The sequence below is a fragment of the Symphodus melops genome (assembly GCF_947650265.1).
Source record: "Symphodus melops genome assembly, chromosome: 1".
Taxonomy (NCBI): Eukaryota; Metazoa; Chordata; class Actinopteri; order Labriformes; family Labridae; genus Symphodus; species Symphodus melops.
The window spans coordinates 36,105,436-36,127,509 of record NC_136691.1 but is presented as its reverse complement, the minus strand read 5'-3'; the positions used below and the strand labels follow the sequence as shown (position 1 = coordinate 36,127,509).

At 40.1% G+C, this 22,074-nt stretch overlaps 2 protein-coding genes across 5 annotated transcripts in view; one reads left to right on the top strand and one right to left on the bottom strand.

Annotated features, from left to right (window-relative positions):
* ncor2 (nuclear receptor corepressor 2) overlaps positions 1–3,099 on the top strand; it is an 89,178-nt gene extending 86,079 nt beyond the window's left edge. For all 4 annotated transcript variants that reach the window (XM_079353782.1, XM_079353783.1, XM_079353784.1 and 1 more), the window contains one exon: positions 122–3,099. In XM_079353782.1, coding sequence (XP_079209908.1) covers positions 122–318 — 197 coding nt within the window. In that variant the 3' untranslated portion in view covers positions 319–3,099. The remainder of the gene's footprint in view (positions 1–121) is intronic.
* rflna (refilin A) lies at positions 975–13,615 on the bottom strand. Its single transcript, XM_079353995.1, has 5 exons — positions 13,348–13,615; positions 12,858–13,223; positions 7,812–7,921; positions 3,797–7,675; positions 975–3,759 (listed from the first exon to the last, which is right to left on the bottom strand). The coding sequence occupies exons 2-4, from the start codon at positions 13,074–13,076 to the stop codon at positions 7,342–7,344; spliced, it is 663 nt and encodes a 220-aa protein (XP_079210121.1). The 5' UTR covers positions 13,077–13,223; positions 13,348–13,615; the 3' UTR covers positions 975–3,759; positions 3,797–7,341.
* Between the last annotated feature and the right edge of the window lie 8,459 nt (positions 13,616–22,074).

Here is a 22,074-nt window from a genome sequence, read left to right as displayed (position 1 = left end):
AGACTCTTCGATTCACTTCCCCTTTTCACTTTTTGATGAATCTGTGTATCGAAGTTGTTGTTCAAAATAAGGACAAACTGTGAAGACATATCAAACCTTTCTTCCACTCTGCTCTGTGCAGGTTCAACTCCTACCCCATTCCCGTGTAACCCGTTGATAATGCGTTTCCCCAGCGGCACAGTGTCCGCTCCCTCTCCTTCCTCGGGGCAGCCGGGTGGCCAGGGAGCTGGGTTAGCACCTGGACAGGGCCGCTCCTGGGAGGAGGAGCCAAAACCTCTGCTCATGTCTCAGTATGAGACCCTGTCTGACAGCGAGTGACCCGAACATCTGCCGTACCACAGGACCTGCTAACAGTCAATCCACTCATTGCTGCTGCAGCAACGTACACACACGCACACACGCACACACACACACACACACACACACACACACACACACACGTACACACGTACACTCACACACCTGCTGGCACCTGCAAACCTCTCTGCGCCATTCCACTCCTCTGAATTTCCTCTGTCAGGCATGAAGCAAGCATCATGTCAACAACACTGAGCTGGAACACTGCTGCTCAAGGTGTGAGTCTGTGTGTGCGCGAGTGTGTGTTAGCACTTGTGCATTCACTCCAGAACTACTCTAAAGGACAAATCACTTCTTTTTTCTTTTTCTTTTTTTTTCTTTTTTTAACTTTACTACTTTTCCTCACTGGCCTTAACAATAAAGACACATGGACCTGCACTTTTTAGGTGTAGCGCTCTAATGTGCCGACACTTTGCAAGTAGGGGGCTCTGAGGTCGGGTTGTTGGTCCGATCGTGAACCCGACGACGGCTCGAGTGAGATTTCGAGCGCAGATCGGACCAACACAGCGGTGGACCCTCTCATGTTTCCTCACAGTGGACTCCCGGTGCAGGCGGCTTGCGCGCTGCTCACACTACAAGAATTCAGTCAAGTGGACGAGAGGAGAATTAACATCCTGTTTTCCTTTTTTTTGTGTTTTGGTTATTTCTTTTCGATTCAGTCCAGTCCTGTGTTTGGAACGTGAGCTGAGACCTGTCGTACATTTTGATGGTGAACCTTTGATGGTGTCATTTGTTGTCTATTATCTGCAATGATGTATCTTTTTTGGGGGGAAACGGACGGGGGTCAGAGATTGTTATGCGGGAGGGTCATATCATGGTTTACAGGGTAAACATGCTGTTCATGCTGATGTCATATATTAGGGGAGGGAGGGGTCCTGAGGAACGGGGAAGACCTGTTGACTTCAGGCGTCCATGCGGGGAGAGATGATTTGCCAGATGGATGGCACTGAAACCAGTGACACTTTCTCACTGTTTTTATATTAACCATGTCTGTGTTTGTTGAAACCGTTTTATTAAGCACTTAGTTGTCAATCTGTTCACAATGGCATTTTTAAGACTGTGTTTCCTGGGGCAGGTGAGAAAATGGATTTAAGAATAGAAAGCTCATCACAGAGATATCCTACCACACCTATCGGTTTAATTTTGCTCTTTACAGCTCCCTCGCTCAAAGCGACAATAGCAGGTGCACAGCAACCTTAAAGCTGCTTACAAACTCCACAGCAGCACTTGGAGTCTACTCGCATTAAAGTGGTGACGTAAAAAAAAAAAGCCATCGGTCTATAACTCTCGGTCCAAAGCAACATCGGCTTCAGCTAGCTTGCTGGAATCCCATCTAGGAACCGTTGTGACGTTCCGACTTTAACCTCTTACTGCCTCGGGAAGGAGCTAAGACCTTACTCCTTATTCAGGCAGGTTTTTGTACATTATGAGATAGTCCTAGTGTTAAGTGCCATTTATCTTACATATACAGAACTGAAGTTATCAAGTGATGCACAACCTTTTTTTTTTTTTTTTTTTGTTCAAGCCCCTCATGACGGGGCAAAAACTATCCATGCAGGGAAATCTGAAAACAAGTAAACAAAACGTCCACTTTTTAAAAAAAAAAGTTTGTCATGTGCATTTTTGTCATCCCATTATCAAATCATTAGATTTTAAAAGTTAAACTGTTTAGATTTCTAATTCAAACAAACTAATACTGTATCACAGTAACCAGGGCCTGCATCTCATGTTATCTCCACTGAGACATCTTGCACATTTCTTCTTCTGGTTAGACGATGTTAATGGGAAGATATTCTCTCTGTTTGTTTTCGGATCAAACATTTGGGCACGTGTTAAATTTTTTCTCTATTTTAATGTTGCAGATTAACGTTTGACTTTGTGCAACGGGTTGGGACAGGTTTCGTCCTCTCAATGACCGGTCTGAAACAATGTTTGAGAACATGTTTTATAAAGACTAACCTCTGTTATCTGTAGTTAATTTTGTCATAACACAAACATGACTGTTATACGACTACCTCCTCTCCCTCTTCCATCAAACCTGTCCTATCGTTGATCATAAAGCATGCCACACCTGCAGAAAACGCTTTTAGGTCTGAATTTTATCCCCCTGTAGGCGGTTTGTTATTTCATCCAGTTAGGGAAAAGCACAGCCAGGTTTGTCCATCGATCTCTTAGTGTTTAATAATCCATGATCAAATTGAAGAATGTGACCGTTAAACAAACTAAGCCATATCCAGCTGCTCCCTAAACCGATGACAGACGAGTACATTGTTTTAAAAGTACACTGATAAGATTTTAACATGCATCATTTTGTGTTTGTGCATACAGCTTGTTTTGATTTCCGTCATGTCACCAATCAGAAACAGTCATTCAATACGTGAACCTTGATTTCTGACGTGTTCTCTGGACTGTCTAAAGATGGGCGGGGGGGTAGGGTGGGATTGACATAAACAGTAAACATTGTTCAACCATTTTGTGCATAATGATTTTTTTTTTTTAAATGTAACCCACTGTATAATAGCAAGGATTGTATATAAAACTGAAGAGATGTAAATATTTATGTGGCTTGCTTTAAGGTTGGTATTACGATTAAAAAAAAAAAAAAAAAAAAAAAAAACAGAAAAAGAAATATTCACATGGTTTAATTCTACATGCCCACCAGCAAGCTTTGTGGATAGCAGTGTAAAAATGAAAACAAAAAAGACACTGCCTTAATGTTTAAATAAAAAGCTTATTGCCATTCATAGTCTCTGAGTCTTATTTATTCTTGTCTGTAAATTTATAAAAACGTTATTTTATCCTCCTGGGAAAAAACAGGTTCAAAGTAATGAAAGTAAAGCACCACCAGGGGGCAGTATTATCATGTATTTGATCAAATTGGATTCTTTGCAGCATGTAATCGTGGAAAGCAGAAGGGTCAAAATAAGATGCCTAAATGCAGATGCATTTAAAAAGGGTCCATTATTATCCGTCCTAAAACTACGTCAGGCAAAGCTTTTACATGGTGGTTAAATGAAGCAGCATAGTACACGGGCTGCAAACAGAATGACCCATATTCATGAAAAGGCATTCTCAACACATAAGTACAAGTAGTAATATTTTATAGTTCCACACTCATCCATTATATCACTGCTTTCCACGTCTGCCTTCAAAACAATGGAGTCCCCTTAAAAAATATATATAAAAAACTGTCCCTATTGCCATTAAAGGTTTTGGAGTCAGCCTGCTACCTCATACATAATATAACGCTATACTTATCCAAAGTAGTAATGGATAAACAGTGTTTATGTAAACTTGATGTTTTTGCATATGTATGCACATGCACGTCAAAGACACATTTCTGCCTTTTAAAAACAAAAAGTACACATGAAAGTATAAGAAGAACTTAATTAGGCTTCTCTTCTACATTTACATAGTTTAATTTAACCCTACTTCCAACCCCAAAAGTACTCTGTGTTCTTCCTTTAAATGGTCTTACTTAGCTGTTTTTAAACAAGATGTATAAGTGCCTAATAGACATGTTTTCTTCTCTCTTGCTTGTAAACTGCAAACTGATCAGGTGTTTTGATTGGACCGCAAAAGTTTGGCCAAACCACAGAGGGTGCCTCCAGGACTGTGTTTCAATAAATCTGAACTTGGCTTTGGCTTAAATAACAAGAACAGACCAAAGAAAAGAGGTCCTTGCTATGTCTGAAGAACTTCCTCTTTCCCATTTTTTCTGAAACAATAAAATATAAGCTTGTGCTCAAAAGAAAAAGAAAATGTCCTGTCATCAAAATAAAACAAAATATGCACATAACACAGAAGCTTAGAGTTTGGGAATTGTTTTTTTTTATTTAATAAGGATATACATCTTTTTAAATTATGTCCTTGGATCAGAACAGGAGCAATGATTGACGTACAAAAATATAAAGAGAATTATGAAGTGCCTCGATGCCACATATACAAGAGGAAAATATTTTACAGTTACAAAAATGTTCAGAAACACAAAGTATCTTTCATAAAACTACCAACATTTTAAACACCCATCAACTTTCACTCATCACTTTCCGACATCTCACAAACCATCAACACAACAATTCTCAACATCACCTTCTCCATCACTTCACCCAGAACGTAACCATTTTATCATTAAAAGCCTTCTAACAAATAATTAACTCCAAATGTTCTTCGGAAGCAGCTGATCTCGCTTTTCCCTTCTTGCTCTTGTTTAATCTTCACTTACATTTCCCCTCATTTAAACAGCATCTTGTCTTACAGTCCTGATGCATCACCTCATCTTTGTGTCACCGCAGGGCATTTAAAATCTTGAAAAACAACACCAACTCAAACTCAAGACCAAGAGTGAAAGTCAGGAAACACGTTTGTAAAGAAATAAAACTCATATCTAAGACAATTTGAGGTAAATTCCAAAGTTTCAATATTTGCCATGATTAGTAATCATATTTCTTATATATAAACGGTATATATCTCCAACTACTTCATTAGGTTCCAATGGACAATTTAATGATGTGAGTTGCTCTGCTGTGAATTCCTTCTCTGCAGTGCTTGTATTTCAGTTTAAATTCTTTAAATTTAAATGTGAAATGGTACAGTTGTAGCTCATGGAGTGTCTGGGGAGTGCATAAGAGAGACCCAACTAAAAGTCATGAAAACGTTCAATAAAAAATCCATTTTACATCTTCAGCAGGGAACTCAGGTTTCACTGCTCACCTTTTTACAAGTCAGTTATTCATTGAAGTAGAAACTGCCTGATGTGATGACCTGTTGGTACTTGAAAACAACAAATTCACCAATCAGTTGCACCAGCTATTTGTAATTTCAAGCTAAGTTCAAACCAAACGACCAGTCAGAGATGAATAGATATTGGCTCTAATGAATAAGTATTTGTTGTTAATAACTGGCAGGTGTTAGCTACACTGACAAGACCAAATGACAAAGCTAATGTTAGCTCGCAAACATATTAAATGTAAAGTGTGTTAAAGGAAAAATTTGTTCTACAAATATAACAAAAAAAAAACGATGTTAGCTCGTTTAGCTTAAACTCCAACACGTTATTCGTTATTAAAAAAAGTACATTAAGAAGAACAGATACTTCAGTTTTATATATTGTTTGCCTCCTTAAAGTCTTATTTATGGAGGAAATTGCTACATTGATATGCTAAATAGCTTAGCATAAACGTAATGAGTTCATGGAGTCTGTACTGGCTGTAACATTTCTTATGTTTTGTGTATCAACTTTTATCTTCACAGTCTGAAACTATTGATTAATCTTTACCATGCACAAACTGTAGCTACGTGACAACGTGTCACTTGAACTGTTTATTTCAACCTAAATTGTTCTTTGTTTTCACCTCGTCTGTTTTTGTCTTGTGTTTGTGATTTGTGATTGTGTTTGTTTTCTACCATAGTTGTAACCACCTTCTTGTCACTTCATAATCTCAAGTATCTACCTCTAAATTCTTAGTCTTACAGTTTGTAGCATTACAGACTGAACACAAACAGAACACAATCTCATCTCATCTTGTTGTTGATTGAAATGACATTGAAGAGAACTTGACTTCACATACAGCTGGTGCAAACTTATTCCAGAACAGTTTTCACATCATTTTGAAGTTGAAACAGATTGTCATCAAATACTTGTACAACTAATCCATCCAACTGCAATAAAAATTGTGTTCAACAAAGAAGTATTAAAAAGTAAAAACAACTTTTCCCTGATAGTTCCCACAATTTCAGGCATTTTTTTATGTGATCAGCTCCATCATCTGATTGAAAAAGAAAGTAAAGATTGTCATCATTAAAGCCCCCCCCCTCCCAAAAAAAAAAAAACTGTTTTCATCATCCTCTAACTGCAGAGGATTAAGTCCCCCCAAAGCCCCAATTAAGCAGATTAACTGAATGTCTTAACTCTTAATAAATAAAAAGAATAGATTGTTTTTTTATTACCCAAACTACATTGATTGTTGCTTTTCAACCCCTCTGAACAAGAACAGCCTTAAATGTAACAGTCTCTTAATCAAAGTGTTAAATATAAGTTAAGTTTATCTTACCCAGTTTAATATTCAATGTTAGAGAGAGAGACACTAATGGCTATAGGAGGTTGTGACTTAAACCATTGTTAAATTTAAAGTTCATTCAAGGCTTCTTTGAACAATATTACAAACAACTACTGATTATACACAAAGGAAACATATAAAGATAATGATTCAGCTCACAAATAGATCTAATTATAACACATTGAACCTTTAAGATTTGAAACGTTGAAAACTTTTACAGGATAGAAAAGATTCTCTTTTTCAGTCACTTTCAATGCAATCTTTTATTTTGCTTCATCCTTTTGATTAAACACCAGTCCTAATCCTGGAGACTATTCTGCTTGTGGAAGAATTGAAAAATGCATTTTAGCTCAGTCAAATGTTTGATTCAAAGTGTTGTGTCTCGGTATGTCGAGATGTTCCAAAAGCAATACTGTTCAAACTATCTTTGGTCCAATTTTTCATATGCAGCACTGAAATAATCTCCTGCAATGTCGAGTCCCCTGAGAGGACTGCTGATATTCAGAAAACAAGTGCAATAAAGCCACATTAGAAAGCTTTGCATTGGTGTGACTCATCTTAAATCCACAACGCATACTATAATGACTTTTCTCCATATTAAAACATCTGTTTCTGCCCTCACACTCCAACTGGAAGGAAAGCAAAGACCACCAATTTGTCACTTCTTGTTTTAAATAAGACATTAACTGTTGAAACAGACCGAGGACCTCCTCCCCTTTTTAAAGACTGCATCAGAAGAGAGTCTAAATATACTCAGGTGAAGAATCACTAAAGGGTTACTAGAGTTTCCTCCGTAATCAACAGGGTAGAGAATCCAGATGTTATTTAAAGTATTTCCCCTTCAAATCGGGCCTTCAAAGTTTCTCGTCTTCCAAAAAAAAAAAAGCAAGATGAAGACCTGGAAATCCTGTCTCTAGTCTGGGCTCTACAGGTCCTCTGTGTAGATAATACAGGGACTTGTATCCTCGCTTGACTCCAGTTGCACCGTGGACACAAACCAGCGGCGTGACCCAGTAGCATTGTAGTTCAGCGTAGTGCGGTAAGTGTTCTTTGCGTGTTTCGGGTAGATGATGGTAGTGGTCCGGTAGCTGATGGGCTTCTGCCGTGGCTCCAGGTACACTTGGGACTTGTAGCTCCTCCAGGTGCAGTCTCGCACAGCAACCACTGTCTCACTGAAGGAAGTCGCAGTTGGAACAGGTGCACAGTAGACCTGGTCCCGGTAATGCTTGTCAGAGTCGTACTTGACCTCTGAGTTGCACCTGGAGAAAAGAAAGTGGCAGCTCTTTGAAAACTTCCAAAGTGTACTACTAGGGGGCAGTGTTGACAAGAAAATATTAATCAAAACAAGCGCCACGCTAAACAAACTCTTCATTTTATATGTCAAAGTTCTCTTACTTGATCTCCTGCTCTGGTTTGGGGTTGACCTCAATGCTTTCTCCAAAGAACACAGGGTGCATGCGAGTCTTTGGGTCTGTCCCTGTGGAGTTCAGCAGCAGGTAGGGCAGCTGTGCAGAAAAGAAACACAAGAGTCACAATCTCACACACACCTCAATGAACTGCTGAACTGTACGTAATCAGCGTGCCAACGTGTCCATTCAAGGAATTCCCGTTAAAGGCAAAAAAAATAAATAAAAATGCAAGTGTTTTAACAGGTTCTAGCTGAGCCAGCAGCACAAATGAAAAACAGATCGCTCCCCTCCCGCGACAGAAAAACACACTCCTTGATCAGCTCCCCATCAGAACTCGCATGGTAATTTCTACAACAACAATTAGACAGAAAAATGCAGCAGTGGGGGCAACACTTCCATTTTAATCTAAATAACTACGCTGTGTGGTTCCAGTTAAATGGCATGTTGGTGGTAAATGTCTCTCCTGCAAGGTTTCACTGCCGCACAGGCCGGCTGGAGACGTGTGACCCTCACAGCCGGAGTATCAGTGTGTGTGTAGACACAGATGTTGGGTCCACAGTAGTTTCAGAAAAGTAAAACACACTTGTTAAAATATGAGTCTACAGAGCAGCTGTATCCAAACTGAGAAAAGATGATGTTAAAAAAAAGGCAACTTAGTAGTCATTAGTTATGCTTTCTGTAACAAGTTTCCTGTTATGAATACTTTGAAGTAAATAGTGTTGATGCATTGTAAATTACATTTAATTCATCCCTTTCAGGTAAAATTATTTAAATGGAGGGTAGCCAGGCAGACAGGTTGCTGGACAGCAGAAAGGTTCCTGGTTCAAATTCGTTGCTGGAGCAGAACCCTCCTGTGAGGAGTTTGCATGTTCCTTCTGTGCGTTCACTGTAAACCCTCTGGGTACTCTGGCTTGCGACCACAACCCAACTAAATACTTGTTTGGTCAATTAGTCACTCTACATTTCTCATCGGTGTAAATGTGGGTGTGACTAGCTATATGTCAGCCATGTGGTTGACTTGTGACCTGTCCAGGTCTCATCCAAAGACAACTTCTGTAAGCTCCAGACCCCCACAACCCCTAACAGGACGAGAAGAATAGGTGAAGGATTAATGGCTGGACAAAGTAAAAAACCATAACCACTTGTTTGGCAGAGCTAATGACTCAACATTTCTCGACTGTCACCCGAGTGTTTTTTGCCTGCCTGTGAAAATAATCTTACAACTGTTTTGACCAGACGGAGAGAGGTGCAGAGGACTTTGACGTGTGGGCATCTTGATTTACTAAACTACCTTATAATTCATGTTTGAAGTGGATCTTTGTGTTGCTCCTGTCTAGCACTCAGTTCTGCCAAGAGGTCAAAGATCTTATGGGAACATACTACATAATTCAAATCACATAAACAAGCTGAGTCTTTGTCACATTAGATAGAATCAGAACAAAAACATGAACGTGTTTGTGATATCGCTGCTGTTTGACGGAGGCTCCTGTTAATATGACCGAGGGATACGAATACAGGTTTTTTGCGTAATTGATTAATCTGCTGATTCTTTTCTCTTTCAATGCATTTAGAAAAAAAAGCCATTCTGTTTATTCATTGGGCTGTATCTGCATTGTGCAACACATTTTCTGATCACTGATTTATTTTTTGACTATTTGTTTCAGCTCTAACAGATCTTTGTATGAATTCAGGGGATTCAGAGGGTCAGTTTGAAGCAGTGCGGACAGCAGATACAATATGTTTTATTCATGATAATATCAGCACCGAAGAAACTGTATGTACCAATTTTGTTTACCAAGTACCCACCCCTGATCTTTGACAAACAGACCTCTACCAATAGAAAAAAAAAACCTTTCCAACACTATGGATCGTGATGTTTACACGTTAGTCTCCACATACTGGCCACTGTGAATCAAATGGCCCACCGTCCACAGCTCCGGCCCCTCTCACATTTCACATAGGAGGCTGTCACATGCTGTGGTTTGGCCGCAGTCGAAGGCACATGCCACTACATGGAACGAGCGAGAACAGGCCAAGGGCATGGCGGCTCGTCTTACCTATAACCTGATCATTGACACACACTATCAGCACAGTGGAGTTGAACTTTCACAGCTGCTAGTTTCACCATACAGGACTTAAACACTTCATCTGCAGGCTGTTGGTTTTCTGCTGTGTCTTCTTCATGTCCTGCAGAAACTGTACAAATATGTTGTTGTCTGTCCTGCTGATATTGTGCGGGCATGGTGAGCATCACCGGTATTTCTTCACAGTGCATTCTGGCAACTTCTGCAATGCAAACACTGGTGAATTGCTGGCAGGTCACCTCTAGGATCCCCTGGTGTGCACACAAAGCTTTACCCCCCTGGAAGCACATTTCTGCCCTGTAAAAACAGTCTGCAGCTGAGAGACCCACACAGTGTACAAAGCACAATGCAGAGCTATCGAGACGAACGCCAACACAAACACAACTCCTCCAACTGCTGCCTGTTTGCAAAGTGAAGCCTCAGAATTTAAACATCCTGAGTTTGCAAGGACATTAATTTTGCAGCATCAATATCACCCAGAGAGGCAGATTTTAAGAAGAGTCATGAGATCTATCCTCCTGTCTAATCCACTGACACTTGACCGTTATCCTTAAACAGGACACGTTAACAACCTTATAAAGCACTGAAACACCCGAGATGAAATGACCACACTCATATTTTTCATGTATCTGACCACTCTTGTTATTTGATATGTTAAGGCTTATATTAGATAAATTATCCTGCATAAGTTTTACCCATGTTTGAAAACAGACAGAGCGTCTGAGCATTTTATCCAGGTCTAATTTAGAAGTGAGAGGTCATCAAACACTTATGCAATATTCTACAGCCGCCCTAACAAGTCCCCACACCCCAGAAATAGACCCTGGGGATTGTTCTTAGGTGGCATACAAAAACAAAACAAAAATATATTTGCGATTAAAATAATCACATATAGGGTTTCCCTCACACGCTGCAAACAGACATGTACAGAAACATATACCAAGCAAACTTTTAAAAAAACAAAAAAGGGTGGAAAGTTTGACTCTTGTCGTGCAAACAGACAGGATTAGAAACACAAACCTCTATCAGATCTGATCATTAAAAAGGGAAAACCACAAAGAGGGCAGTCCTCCTTCTCTGAACCTCCAGAGGATTAGAGGACTTCTCCCTCTTTCTGTCTCAGACTTCAGCACACCAAATGTCACGCAACTCCCAGGATGCAGCACTGCATTTCTGAGGCCTCCTTCAGACACTTTAAAAACCACCCTGACCTGTGCAGACATGTTCTTAAGACTTTGAAGATGGGAGTGACCTGGAAATTATTTTCACTCAAATCAGCATCGTTATGACATGAGCCACAAAAATCACTGCAGGGTAAGAAAGGTAGAAGGTTGGGAGCAGCATTCATTAGCATTCATTTCTGTGGAATCATTTATATTTTTGTGATTTGTCATGCTCTCCATAAATGGCTTGGGTTGCTTTGGTCCATTTAATGGGAAGTTTTTTTGCACAAATGAATGGAGATATTGAGCAGTTTTAACTCTGACACGGTATTATTAAAGAATCTATTTGGTTTTAAAAGAAAAGCCATATATTGATCAAAATGCTTCATTTTTATGTTTGAAATTAGTCGTTTCTGTGGTGGGATTTGAGAACAGTGGCACTTTTCTTTGTTGATTGGTGGTCTTGCTCTACTTTGTTTACCCATCCACTGTCATAGTGAGCTGAACAATACTTTTATGATCCTGGCATCTCGCTGCTGAGCTGTGGTCGATCATTTGTTTCGAGCCAATGATTCTCTGCTTCCTGCACTTTTATTTCAGCATTTTTTTATCGAGGAATTTTAATATTGATGTTTACAGACTGAGCGAGACACATGAGGACCATCATGCAACAACATCAACTCAGACAGGCTCCAGCAAGGATTACAAGGTGATTAATAAGTGACTTTCATCACTTTGTTATTGCTACATTATCTCTACAGTTGTTCTCGTTTGGTGTTGTTGGGGGCTGGAGTCAATCCCGCCTGTACTCACTTTTATTGATGAAATATTTACAAGTTTAGTCAAACACATACGAACGCTTTGAAGAAGGTGTTACACATCAACATTGCTTCACTTGGCTATACAGTCTAGTCTACTGATCTAATAATTAAGAGTTAAGCATACTTCTTTTTCTAAGGAGGACAAGAGAGTGATCAGCAGCAGATGGCTTATTTAAAGATAGTAGAAAGTCCTGCTTAGTGCTGATTATAACTTCACTGAGACTCAGTCTTCTAATCGATATGACTGAAATGACACACCATAGAGACTAACCCAGAGCTGAACAGTCCCCATGTTAATCAAACACCATTACCGTGTCACAATAGTCATGCTCATATTTATGTACCTGAACTCTTAGACATGCCAACAACCATTACAAACTTGGGTTGATTAAGTCCACTTGTAATAAGCCTGCAGTGGGGCCCTGAATCCTGGCAAAGACCCCTGGGAGTCCCTGGACCCCTGCTTGGAAACTCAACTGTGCCTAATCAACCCACTGACCCCTCTGAAACCGAGCAGTTATGCTGCAGAGTGAATCTTTTCTTTTCTATCATCATTATAAGGACTCTGTGGCATCTTTAACACAAGTGCAACATCTAAAGTTTGCAGCTGAGGAATTTAGTGGAGAGAGAGAGAGAGAGAGGAGAGAGAGAGATAGAGAGAGAGAGAAAGAGAGAGAGAGAGAGAGAGAGAGAGAGAGAGAGAGAGAGAGAGAGAGAGAGCTTCCAGATGTGGTGTGAGTGGGTTTGAAGCCTAAACTGTTTCTTGCTAAGACTAAACTGCTCTCAGATTTTCAGTTTTTCTCACGGCAGCTTCATTATTTTAATATTTTTATCCGTTCGTTCTGGTTGTCAAATAAGTGACTGAAGACGAAATTATTCAGGACATAAAGCAGAACAGAAGCACTGCTTCAGATCCCAAAATATGTTTGAAAACAGAGAATAAATGCAACGATTAGTCTCTCACCAGTTTGCCTTCTCTGCTTTCCTTTTTATAAAATCCATGATGGCTTTCCACGGGCGTCGTGCAGCTGCCGGAGCGCGACTCGATCAGACCCGGAGAAAGGGAGCAGAAGGGCGGACTGGGACTGGGGGGCAGACCCGAATCCGGACTGTCGAGGAGTCCCTCTCGGTTCTTTCCTTTCAGGCTATCATCCATCGCTTGTAAATGTAGGTGCCCCACCATTTCTGGGACCGCTCAGTACAATAAAATCAGCCCGGACAAAGTCGCACTGACAAGTCTATCTCTCGCTGTTGAAGCGCGGCGAGCAGCTGCTGCGCGCTCCTCGGTCGAAAAGACACAATCCTTGGGGGAACTTATCTTGGATGACTTCTGAAAGCAAAGAAGATAAGGAAAAATCAGAAAATATTCGTATATACATTGCCCACTCACTGTGGATAAAAACTTCCACAAAGTGATATGATCCTAGCCTTTATTTCTCCAAACTGTACCCTACCTGCGCGTCGTGACAGTATCCAACTTTAATATTCCAAATAAGCGTAAAAAACAGAATTAAAAAAGCCCACACTTGACACCAGAGTAAATTATATTTTACTCTCAATATTGTTATATACATATATCTATTTTATAAAGGTTGATCTGGTCGCGCAAAAACAAAAGTCCTCCGTGCGTCTGGCACCGATCTTGAGAGAGCCTTTCTCTGCTCTGCTCGGCTCTTGCTCTGTTCTGACTGTGTTTCAGTGTGTGTGTGTGTGTGTGTGTGTGTGTGTGTGTGTGTGTGTGTGTGTGTGTGTGTGTGTGTGTGTGTGTGTGTGTGTGTGTGTGTCTCCTCTTAATGATCCTGCCAGGCTTTTTCTTTTTTTTTGCACCTGGATCCAGTCCAGCCCTCATGATTTGGATCACTTCCATGTACAACCAGCAGCGGCGTGCACGTCCTCCTAGCTCCTGCTGTACGGTGGCGTGAGTGTTTTTTTTAAACAGCATCAATGCTGAAAAGGCTTAAAGCAAAATACTACCTCTCATGCAGGTCAAGCCATTAGCCTAATTTAGAGATTAGCAGTGAATAAAAGGCCACTTTTGGTTACAACTGAGTGAAAACCAAAATGCAATTATTGGTCAGATCGCACCTTCCATATTCAACTTGTAAGCGAATGATTTACCGGTACCTCGATGTGGAGCAGAAACATTCTAATAAAATAACAACTAGAGTCCCCGGAGTTGTGCCAATATCCTAAATACGTGTTGGTTCACTTCTACCATGACCAAATAAAACATCTTATTTTGTTATCATTAGGTACATTATGCATTCAGTCCGGAATTAAAAACATGTAAATATAACATAAATATCACAGGCAGGCGATTTGAGTAGACTACTCAAGTAGGAGTAGGCTAGTAGGTTACTCCTTCTGAGTAAAGCACCCTAGCTATACAAAACAGTATCATCAGCATAACTACAAATATTAAAGGTAGAAAGTACATTTTCAATCATCAATATTGCATATCTCATAGGCCTATATGTGTATACACAAATATAAAACTATTTCCCATGTTGCTGATTTGAGGAATCTTCTAATGCAACTTAAATTGCACACTGAAAGGACCCCAGTAATTAAGTCCTGTTGACACGATTTCATCTAAAAATATGAACTTTTTGTTGTGTTTTGGATGTTATGTACTACATGATATACGTACACAACATTCAAATCAGCTAAATTAAATTCCTTTAAAAAGTCTGGGAAAATTAAGTTCACCCCCAAATTTCTATCATTCACAACCTTCACTTTTTTTTTCACGTCAACATTTTTTTGTAAAATCGACAGTGGCTGAAGTATGATAACTCAAAAGGGGATAGATTTCATCTTGAGAAATAGTATGACCTAAAAGTAACAATTTGAAAGTTATAAGTCTTTATCCAAGCGTTTTCTACCCCTGTAATAGTATGATAATGCTCCTTGTTTACTGTTAGCCTTTTGTTAAATCACAAGTCAGTCGCCTATGTGGATACACTCGTTTTGGTTTAGAAAGTAATTTATCTCGAAAGGGATTATTAAAGGATTTAAACAGCTACTTTCAAGAAGTCTGTCAGTGGATCGGTGTCTGTTACCATCTTGCCTGGTGTATTTCAGGACTGGGTGGAGATGGGTGGGATCGCTGCACTTCCACCAGAACTAAACCAGAGTTTGTTAGACAAACACACACACACACACACACACACACACACACACACACACACACACACACAGACTCACAGCCAGCAGTCGCAGAAGACCTGAGTGAGCCGTCAGCAGCCATCGCAGCAGGCGGAAGAGAAAGAATTGACTCCTTTTTGATCGCTCCCTTTAAATAACGCCGGTTCTTGCTGTTCATGCTGTTAATCTTACAAAAAGCAGCTCTGCCAAAAAAGAAAAGAGAGCCTAAATAAGAGCTGCACAGAGCTGACTGTGTGTCTAAAGTACTTGATTGTATCTTTGATGGTCCACCAGCTCTCCATTGTGATTACCACAGATTGCCAAGGAATCAAGCATGATGTTTTTATTTTCTCAGCTCTTGTAAAAACTCAAAGATAACACTGTGTTTGCTTTGTTGTCTGGAAGATATCCTCAATTACATGTCTGTTAAACTTGTGCAGCTGTAATCCTGTTTGCTGAGAAATGTTTTCCCTCCTCTGACTTATTGTTCTAAATCTGCAGCAGGAAGTCGTAGAGTGCAGTGTGAGTTTTACTGCCATTCCTTCTGTCAGGTGCGTTTTTGTGTCATCATTTTAAAGAGGCCATCATGTTGATCCTCGGGCAATCAAGGGATTATAGGCCAGGTCTGGTACAGATTAGCCAAAACATACTGGGACACAGATGATGAGTGTGTTGTGGGTATAGGCATGCAGACTGGAAAGTTTCTTAATTTCATCATCACTGAAGGAGAACCCAGAGAGCTCTGAAAATGACTAGAGTGACCATGCTGGGAATTCATTTTGATAGCCAATTAAACAGCTAGTTTGTTTTGTTTGCTTTGAAGCATTGTATTGCACATTGGGTTTTTTTAACCTGATTTTTTTGCCTTGACCTTTAAGGTTTCCCCTCCCGGTCTTTGATACTTTGCATGGCCCAGATTTTAAAACCCTCTCAGGCTTTATCATCTGTTATTATACCAACTTTCTCCCAACCCATCAGCAGACTGCAGGGAAGATACATTATTGTCATCTCCAAAAATAATCACACAGAAGTAAATCACTCAATAAATCTGTATTTGATTACAGAATTTGTAGAAAACAAAACAGTTATCTCAAGACACAAAAAGAGCAGGTCTAGAAGGGACTCTGTTATATTGTTTACTGAGACCCAATGCTAATCCGTCATGAGCAAAGCTCTTTGTAGCATTCAACAAAACATCCTTTCATGAGGCAGAAACCTCAAGCAGAACCGGGCTCAGAATGAGACGAACAAACAGGAACAACAAATAAAATGAAGGTTTCACTGCAATGCCATGTTATTATCTTAACAGAATGTATGTTATTTACAGGACAGTTATATTTGATACTTGACTGATTTCTTTAATATTAACATTTACAATTATAATGACAATAAAAAAGAAGTCTAACGAGTTTAAATATAAAGCAGGTGGGGTTGAGTAGATCTGATTCACAGTAAAATGTGTAATAATGATAGTAGAGAGTGATACTGAAAGGTGTAGCAGTTAGAGACAGGCAGGCTCACAATCTCTCATGAAGATATGGTTAGAAACTTGAATGGTGCGAGAAGACTTAAAATGAGTGACATGCGGTAAAGTGATTTGAATCCATACAGATAGAGGGAGAGATCGGGAAGACATAGCAGCTCAGTTTGCGAGATCCCCTGGCAGTCTAGCAGTATAACTAGGGGCTGGTTCAGGCAGAGCCAGCCATATCTATCTGGGATGTTGCAGCCAATTAAGAAAAACCAAACGCCCCCCAACTATTATAATTCATAATTTTATATTTGGCACATCTCATACTCTTATTTTTCCCTTGGGTCATCTCCTTCAATCTTTAACACGTCTGGTATCACAACCGGTTTTGCTTTTCTCTTTCTGTTAACAGAAAGAGCCAAAAGTCAACATGTGATTGCATGTGATACGTATGTATAAACATTGTTCTGATGGTCAAAGGTTAGTGAGAGTAAACTTGTTTAATAAACAAGAAAATCCTATTTTAGCTGGGCTCAGTTAAAGCTTTCCCCATGTTTTCACACAAGTTATAGGAGATTAAATATTCTTAGACAAACTGCAATCATTCATGGCTGTTAGCATACTTGTTTTGTTCTTCTCATTTATTCTGTAGTGTTACTTTAAAGTTGTATTAGACACCTTTGACCTTTTTATCATGAAAGGTCATTAAGAAACCTTATGGAAAAGAATCTGCCTCAGTAGTGCGGGAGTTGATTGAGGAGATCTGCAATCAGGATCCTGAGAGCTTTGAGCTCCCAGGAGGATTTGAGACAGGCACAGAGAGGGAAGCACTGCCTGGCCGTCTGCTGATGATTCATATTTTTGTGCCTCATCATCCTTCTCCCTCACAGGGTGATAGCTCACATCCTGCCACTAACAGACACGCACACACATACACACACATACACACACACACGTGCACACAAATAAGACAGAGAAAAACATGAGGACACAAACATGTATTCAAAGATGCTGACTCTAAAACACATCCAAAGAGAGAAATTGAGCCCTCCTGCTCTGCACTCTGTAGCTCACCAAGCCAGACGTATTGAATGAAGAAGTGTATTTCAGGTGTCTTTTTCTGTGCGTGCTAGAGAGAGTGAGACAAACACACAGAAAACAGTACCCTTGTTTCGCTCCCTTGACCGATTTCTGAAGTCTGTGTTTTCAGTTTCAGGCATTTTATTGGTGTGTGTGCTGTGTTGTGCACACAGGCGTGTGCATGTGCAGTCTGGAATAGCTCTCAATGTAAACAAACCACAGAGAGGCCGGTCCTGGCAGGGAGGTTGTTTTGAGCTCACGGGGACGTCACTGTGGTCTCCACACACACACACAATCCTCTTCTTCAGACTCCCAGTCATGAATCTATTCCATTTCACAGATAGGTGACCATTCTCCAGTTTGCTTTTCACACAACATACACATAAACACACTCACCTGACCCTCAAACCTCTGCACTTTTCCCTCTTGACTTGTTTGAAAAAGACTTATGAACATGCTTTTACCTGATGATGGATGAGTCTGACAGATTCTTAATATGCCATCCAGACCTTCAGGTTCAGCCTTAAATGCTCCTCTCATCTGGAGAGACAGCTGCATCTGGTTTTAATATGTGTAGGTCTTTGCCTTCTCTCTTCTAGTCCTTTACAAAAGCTTCTTTTGTGGAGATAGTTGGTCCAGTGCTTCCATCCATCACAACATCCCAGGCATGGTTTGATCTGAAAACAAGTCATTGACTGACTTTTTTCTCTCTTCATGAAACACCTCTTATCGTGCACTTTTGATTATTTACTTACCCCCTTGCTTTTGGTCAATCTTTACATTTATTTAAAGGACACATATTATGAAATGTCACTTTTACAGTGTTTGTGAACAGATATTTGGTTATCCTGAGTGTCTATCGACCCACACAATGTAAAATAAACCCATCCAGTCCTTTGTTTGTCATCTGTCTTACCACACAGAGAAAACTCTCCTTGTGATGTCACAGTGGGATTCTGGTAAAAAAAAAAAAAAAAAAAACCTCCACTCCCCTGGTATCTCCACCCATGGACTCCCCTCCGAGCCTGGAACAGAACTTTTGAGTAAGTCCGCCATTCTTATTCTTGTGAGCAAAGGAGTGATGTCTTCTGGGAAAACTCTGGGGGGTCTCATTGCATTTAAAGAGACACACACACCAAAACGGAGCGTTCTAAGAGAGCTGGTTTATAGAGGGTCACAAACCTCCTCTGGTGCTTGATTCATGTTATATTTGGACCAAAGCACAGCACAGAGGGCTGTTTGAAAATTGAAAAAAGGGGGGATTCTATGTCCTCTTTAAAAGAAACCTCCAAAATACTTGGAGTGATTTCATATTTTATTTGAAAATATGAATGTTCTGGTCAAAGACGGTCTTTCAGATCAGTATAATTGAGTTCTTATACAATGTATTTAATTTATTGATTATATCTGATGGATATAAAAAGACATTTACCAAAAATATATTTGAAAATACGGGCCTGAAATGGGGGACGTCAGAGTACAAGGATGATATGAATGGCGTCAGGATTTAAAGTGAAACCTGAAAACCAGTGTGATAAGTGTCTGTGGCGTGCCTGCTCTACCAAACTGAACTAAAATAGCGACGCAGAAACACTGGCTCTTGAGAATGAAATATTGAAATCAAGTTTAAATTCGCAGAAATCTGGGGAAGATTCATTTCGATCTCCTATGGTCTATTCATTTTGTAGGCCTTTATAAATTGAATATTTGGTTACGAATTAAGACCAAAACTTTACGCTCTGTTGTATTTTATTAAAAGCGCCTTTTTCTGGATGCAAATTGAAACCAAAACTGTTCCTTTAGCCCCTTTGGCTAAAAACTTGTTTCTGATTTTTTTAATCTGATGCACTGCTGAACATTGATGAAACATGAAGGCCAGTTTTCCATCATTTTACCTGTGTAAACCTTTGTCACAGAATATGATGTGTTTCTTAACGTATCTTTCACACACTGCGACCTTCTCACTGAAACTTCCCTGAGGCTGCACAGCTGTTAGCCTCGCATGTTAGCAGCTCATTCACTCTGAGCTGTAATCAGTGATTCACCTGCACATGCTTCCTCTGACATTTTCACTTCCTTACAGCTTTGTGTGACCCGTCAATAGGTAAACACAGGAATGGCTTTTGTTTAATGTGTAACAGTCAGATATGTGGATAACAGGGTTTCATGACATGCTCAGTCAGGCCATCAATCGACTTTCGGTGCAGACGGTCAATAGTCGGCCGCTGCTGCAGATATGGATGGTGCACATGACTCACAGATGTCAGACAAATATCAGGGAGTGGGAGTGTCAACAGTTTGAATCCTGAGAAAAATGAAACGTGGATGTAAATATAGTCTGTGCTTTGTTTCAGTACGTCAATTCTCAGTGTTATTTATTGACTAAACAAAGTGTACAGTGGTCACAGGGACAGTCAGGCTCAGCAGAGGAACACACATGGCCATCTGAGTGAACGTAGAAGACGGGAAAAGGCCACATCAGGGGTAGAGGACTGAGATAAGAACTGTTTGTTTCTTTTCCCATTTATCTCCATTGAGATGGATTCATCTCTACACTTAAGGAGAAAAGGCCCTGCCCTTTGACCTGCTCTCTGTGGGTGTGAAGCATAAATAAGTCCCACTTTTGGGGTCTGAATCAGCCTGACCTGTTTGCTCAGGGTGTTTGCTCAGGACTGGGGTTTGGATTTGAGTGTTAGCTGGGAACCTATAGCTTAAGAACAAAACAAAAAAAATTAGGTTAATGTCAACATGATGGCTGCTAACCACAGAAACACAATATTTATCACCCTGCAATTACACCATATGACCGGCACTGTTGTAGGAAGAACAAACAGGATGTGACTTCCTCTTCAGTGACAGAAAGATTTATTCTTCACATTATATTCTTACAATGAAGTGTCCTCTATGCCCGCCAGAGAGTTTAATTGCTGACTACTTCATAGACCTAACCTTCATCTCCAGGTACTTTGTGTTGCACTCAGAGTTCATGGCTTGTCTTCTGTCAGATTTAGAGCTGCTCTTACTCCCAGTCATCAGGGGAGGTTGTGTTTCTCATGGTGCTTTGTGTTTGCCTTCTAGCCTGCAGGGATAAAATGACAAGTGTGGACCACCCATGTCTGCTTTGGCCTCAATGTTATTTAAGGAATTCCCCCAGCTTCAGTGTGTCTGTGTGCATGTGTGTGAAAAACCTTAAGCTCAAGTTTATGTTTGGCATGCTTGCTCTTAAGCCAATGTGATGAACCTTTATTTTTGAAGGCTGTTAGAGTAACTAACAGTGATTACGCTATAATAACTGATAATTGATCTTTTTATTTTCACTAACACAATGTTGCAACAAACATTCAGACATGGGGGTGTTCCTGGCCGACAGTCATTTTGACTTTCTTTGTGACATTTCTGAAAATGTCCTCAGCAGTCTAAATAGTTAAAAATCACAATGATCTCTAGGTAATTTCAATGTTGATGCAGCACTTGGACACTTTTTGAAAAGTGTTTAAATATATATATATTTGCAGGTAATGCAGGCATTTCTGATGATGTATCTCTGGTGCCTTCAGGTTCCTGCTGTGGTCCATGTTTCTGATCCATTCAAGTATCACACAGTTGTCAGCTGCTGCATTACCCTCTGTGCAGCAGATGGGACATATTGTTGCTACAACTGTTTATATACTATGTATGTAAAGTAGTGTAAAAGCCATGGTGGTATAAAGAATTAGCCATTTGTTTGTGTTTTACTTTCAGCAGAAGGGGGTTTCACAAAAGTGAGAGCTGACCAAAAGTGAGGCTGCTAACTGGTAGTGAAATAATTCATACAATATGATCTCAGTTCAGACTGAACCTTGACAAATTATTTTTTCACTGGGTACAATGTTACACGGAGGATCTATAATCACTGACAGTGCCTTTTCTCCAGGAGTCAGGAGATCTACTATACAGAGTACCTTTTGCATCAGCCTGATGAGAAACCCACTTCCTGGTTCGGTTCGTTTCCAGTGGTACAAACTGCTGCCCATGTGTTTCTTTCGGCAGCGTCAAAGCCATACATGTGTTTCCAACTTCTTGAGCATCCTGGGTGAGGCTTTCACGAGGCCTTGTGTGTGGGGAGCTTCATGCTTCCCCACACTTCAGGAAGCTGTGTTAAAATGTTCTAAATGTATTAATTTACAGACTTTCATTTTGTACTGCAAGGAATTTCTGATGTTTGTAAGTTTATAAGTAGTCAAACTTTTCTCAATCTTAATTTGTCCTTTTCGTCCTTCTTCTGTCTCTGATCCTTTTTTGCATTATTCAAAGCCATTCCGTTTCACTCAGCCCTTCAATCAGTTACCCACTCACTAACTCAGTCCTCCATCGAAGCTAAAGAAAGTGTGAACAGATCTGAAATAGCGATGGCTGTCACTTCTATTGGTGGTCAGTTTACTCGTGACTTTTGCTACATTTCTGCATCTGTAAGAGCCACAAATAGGTGTACAGATCCAGAAAC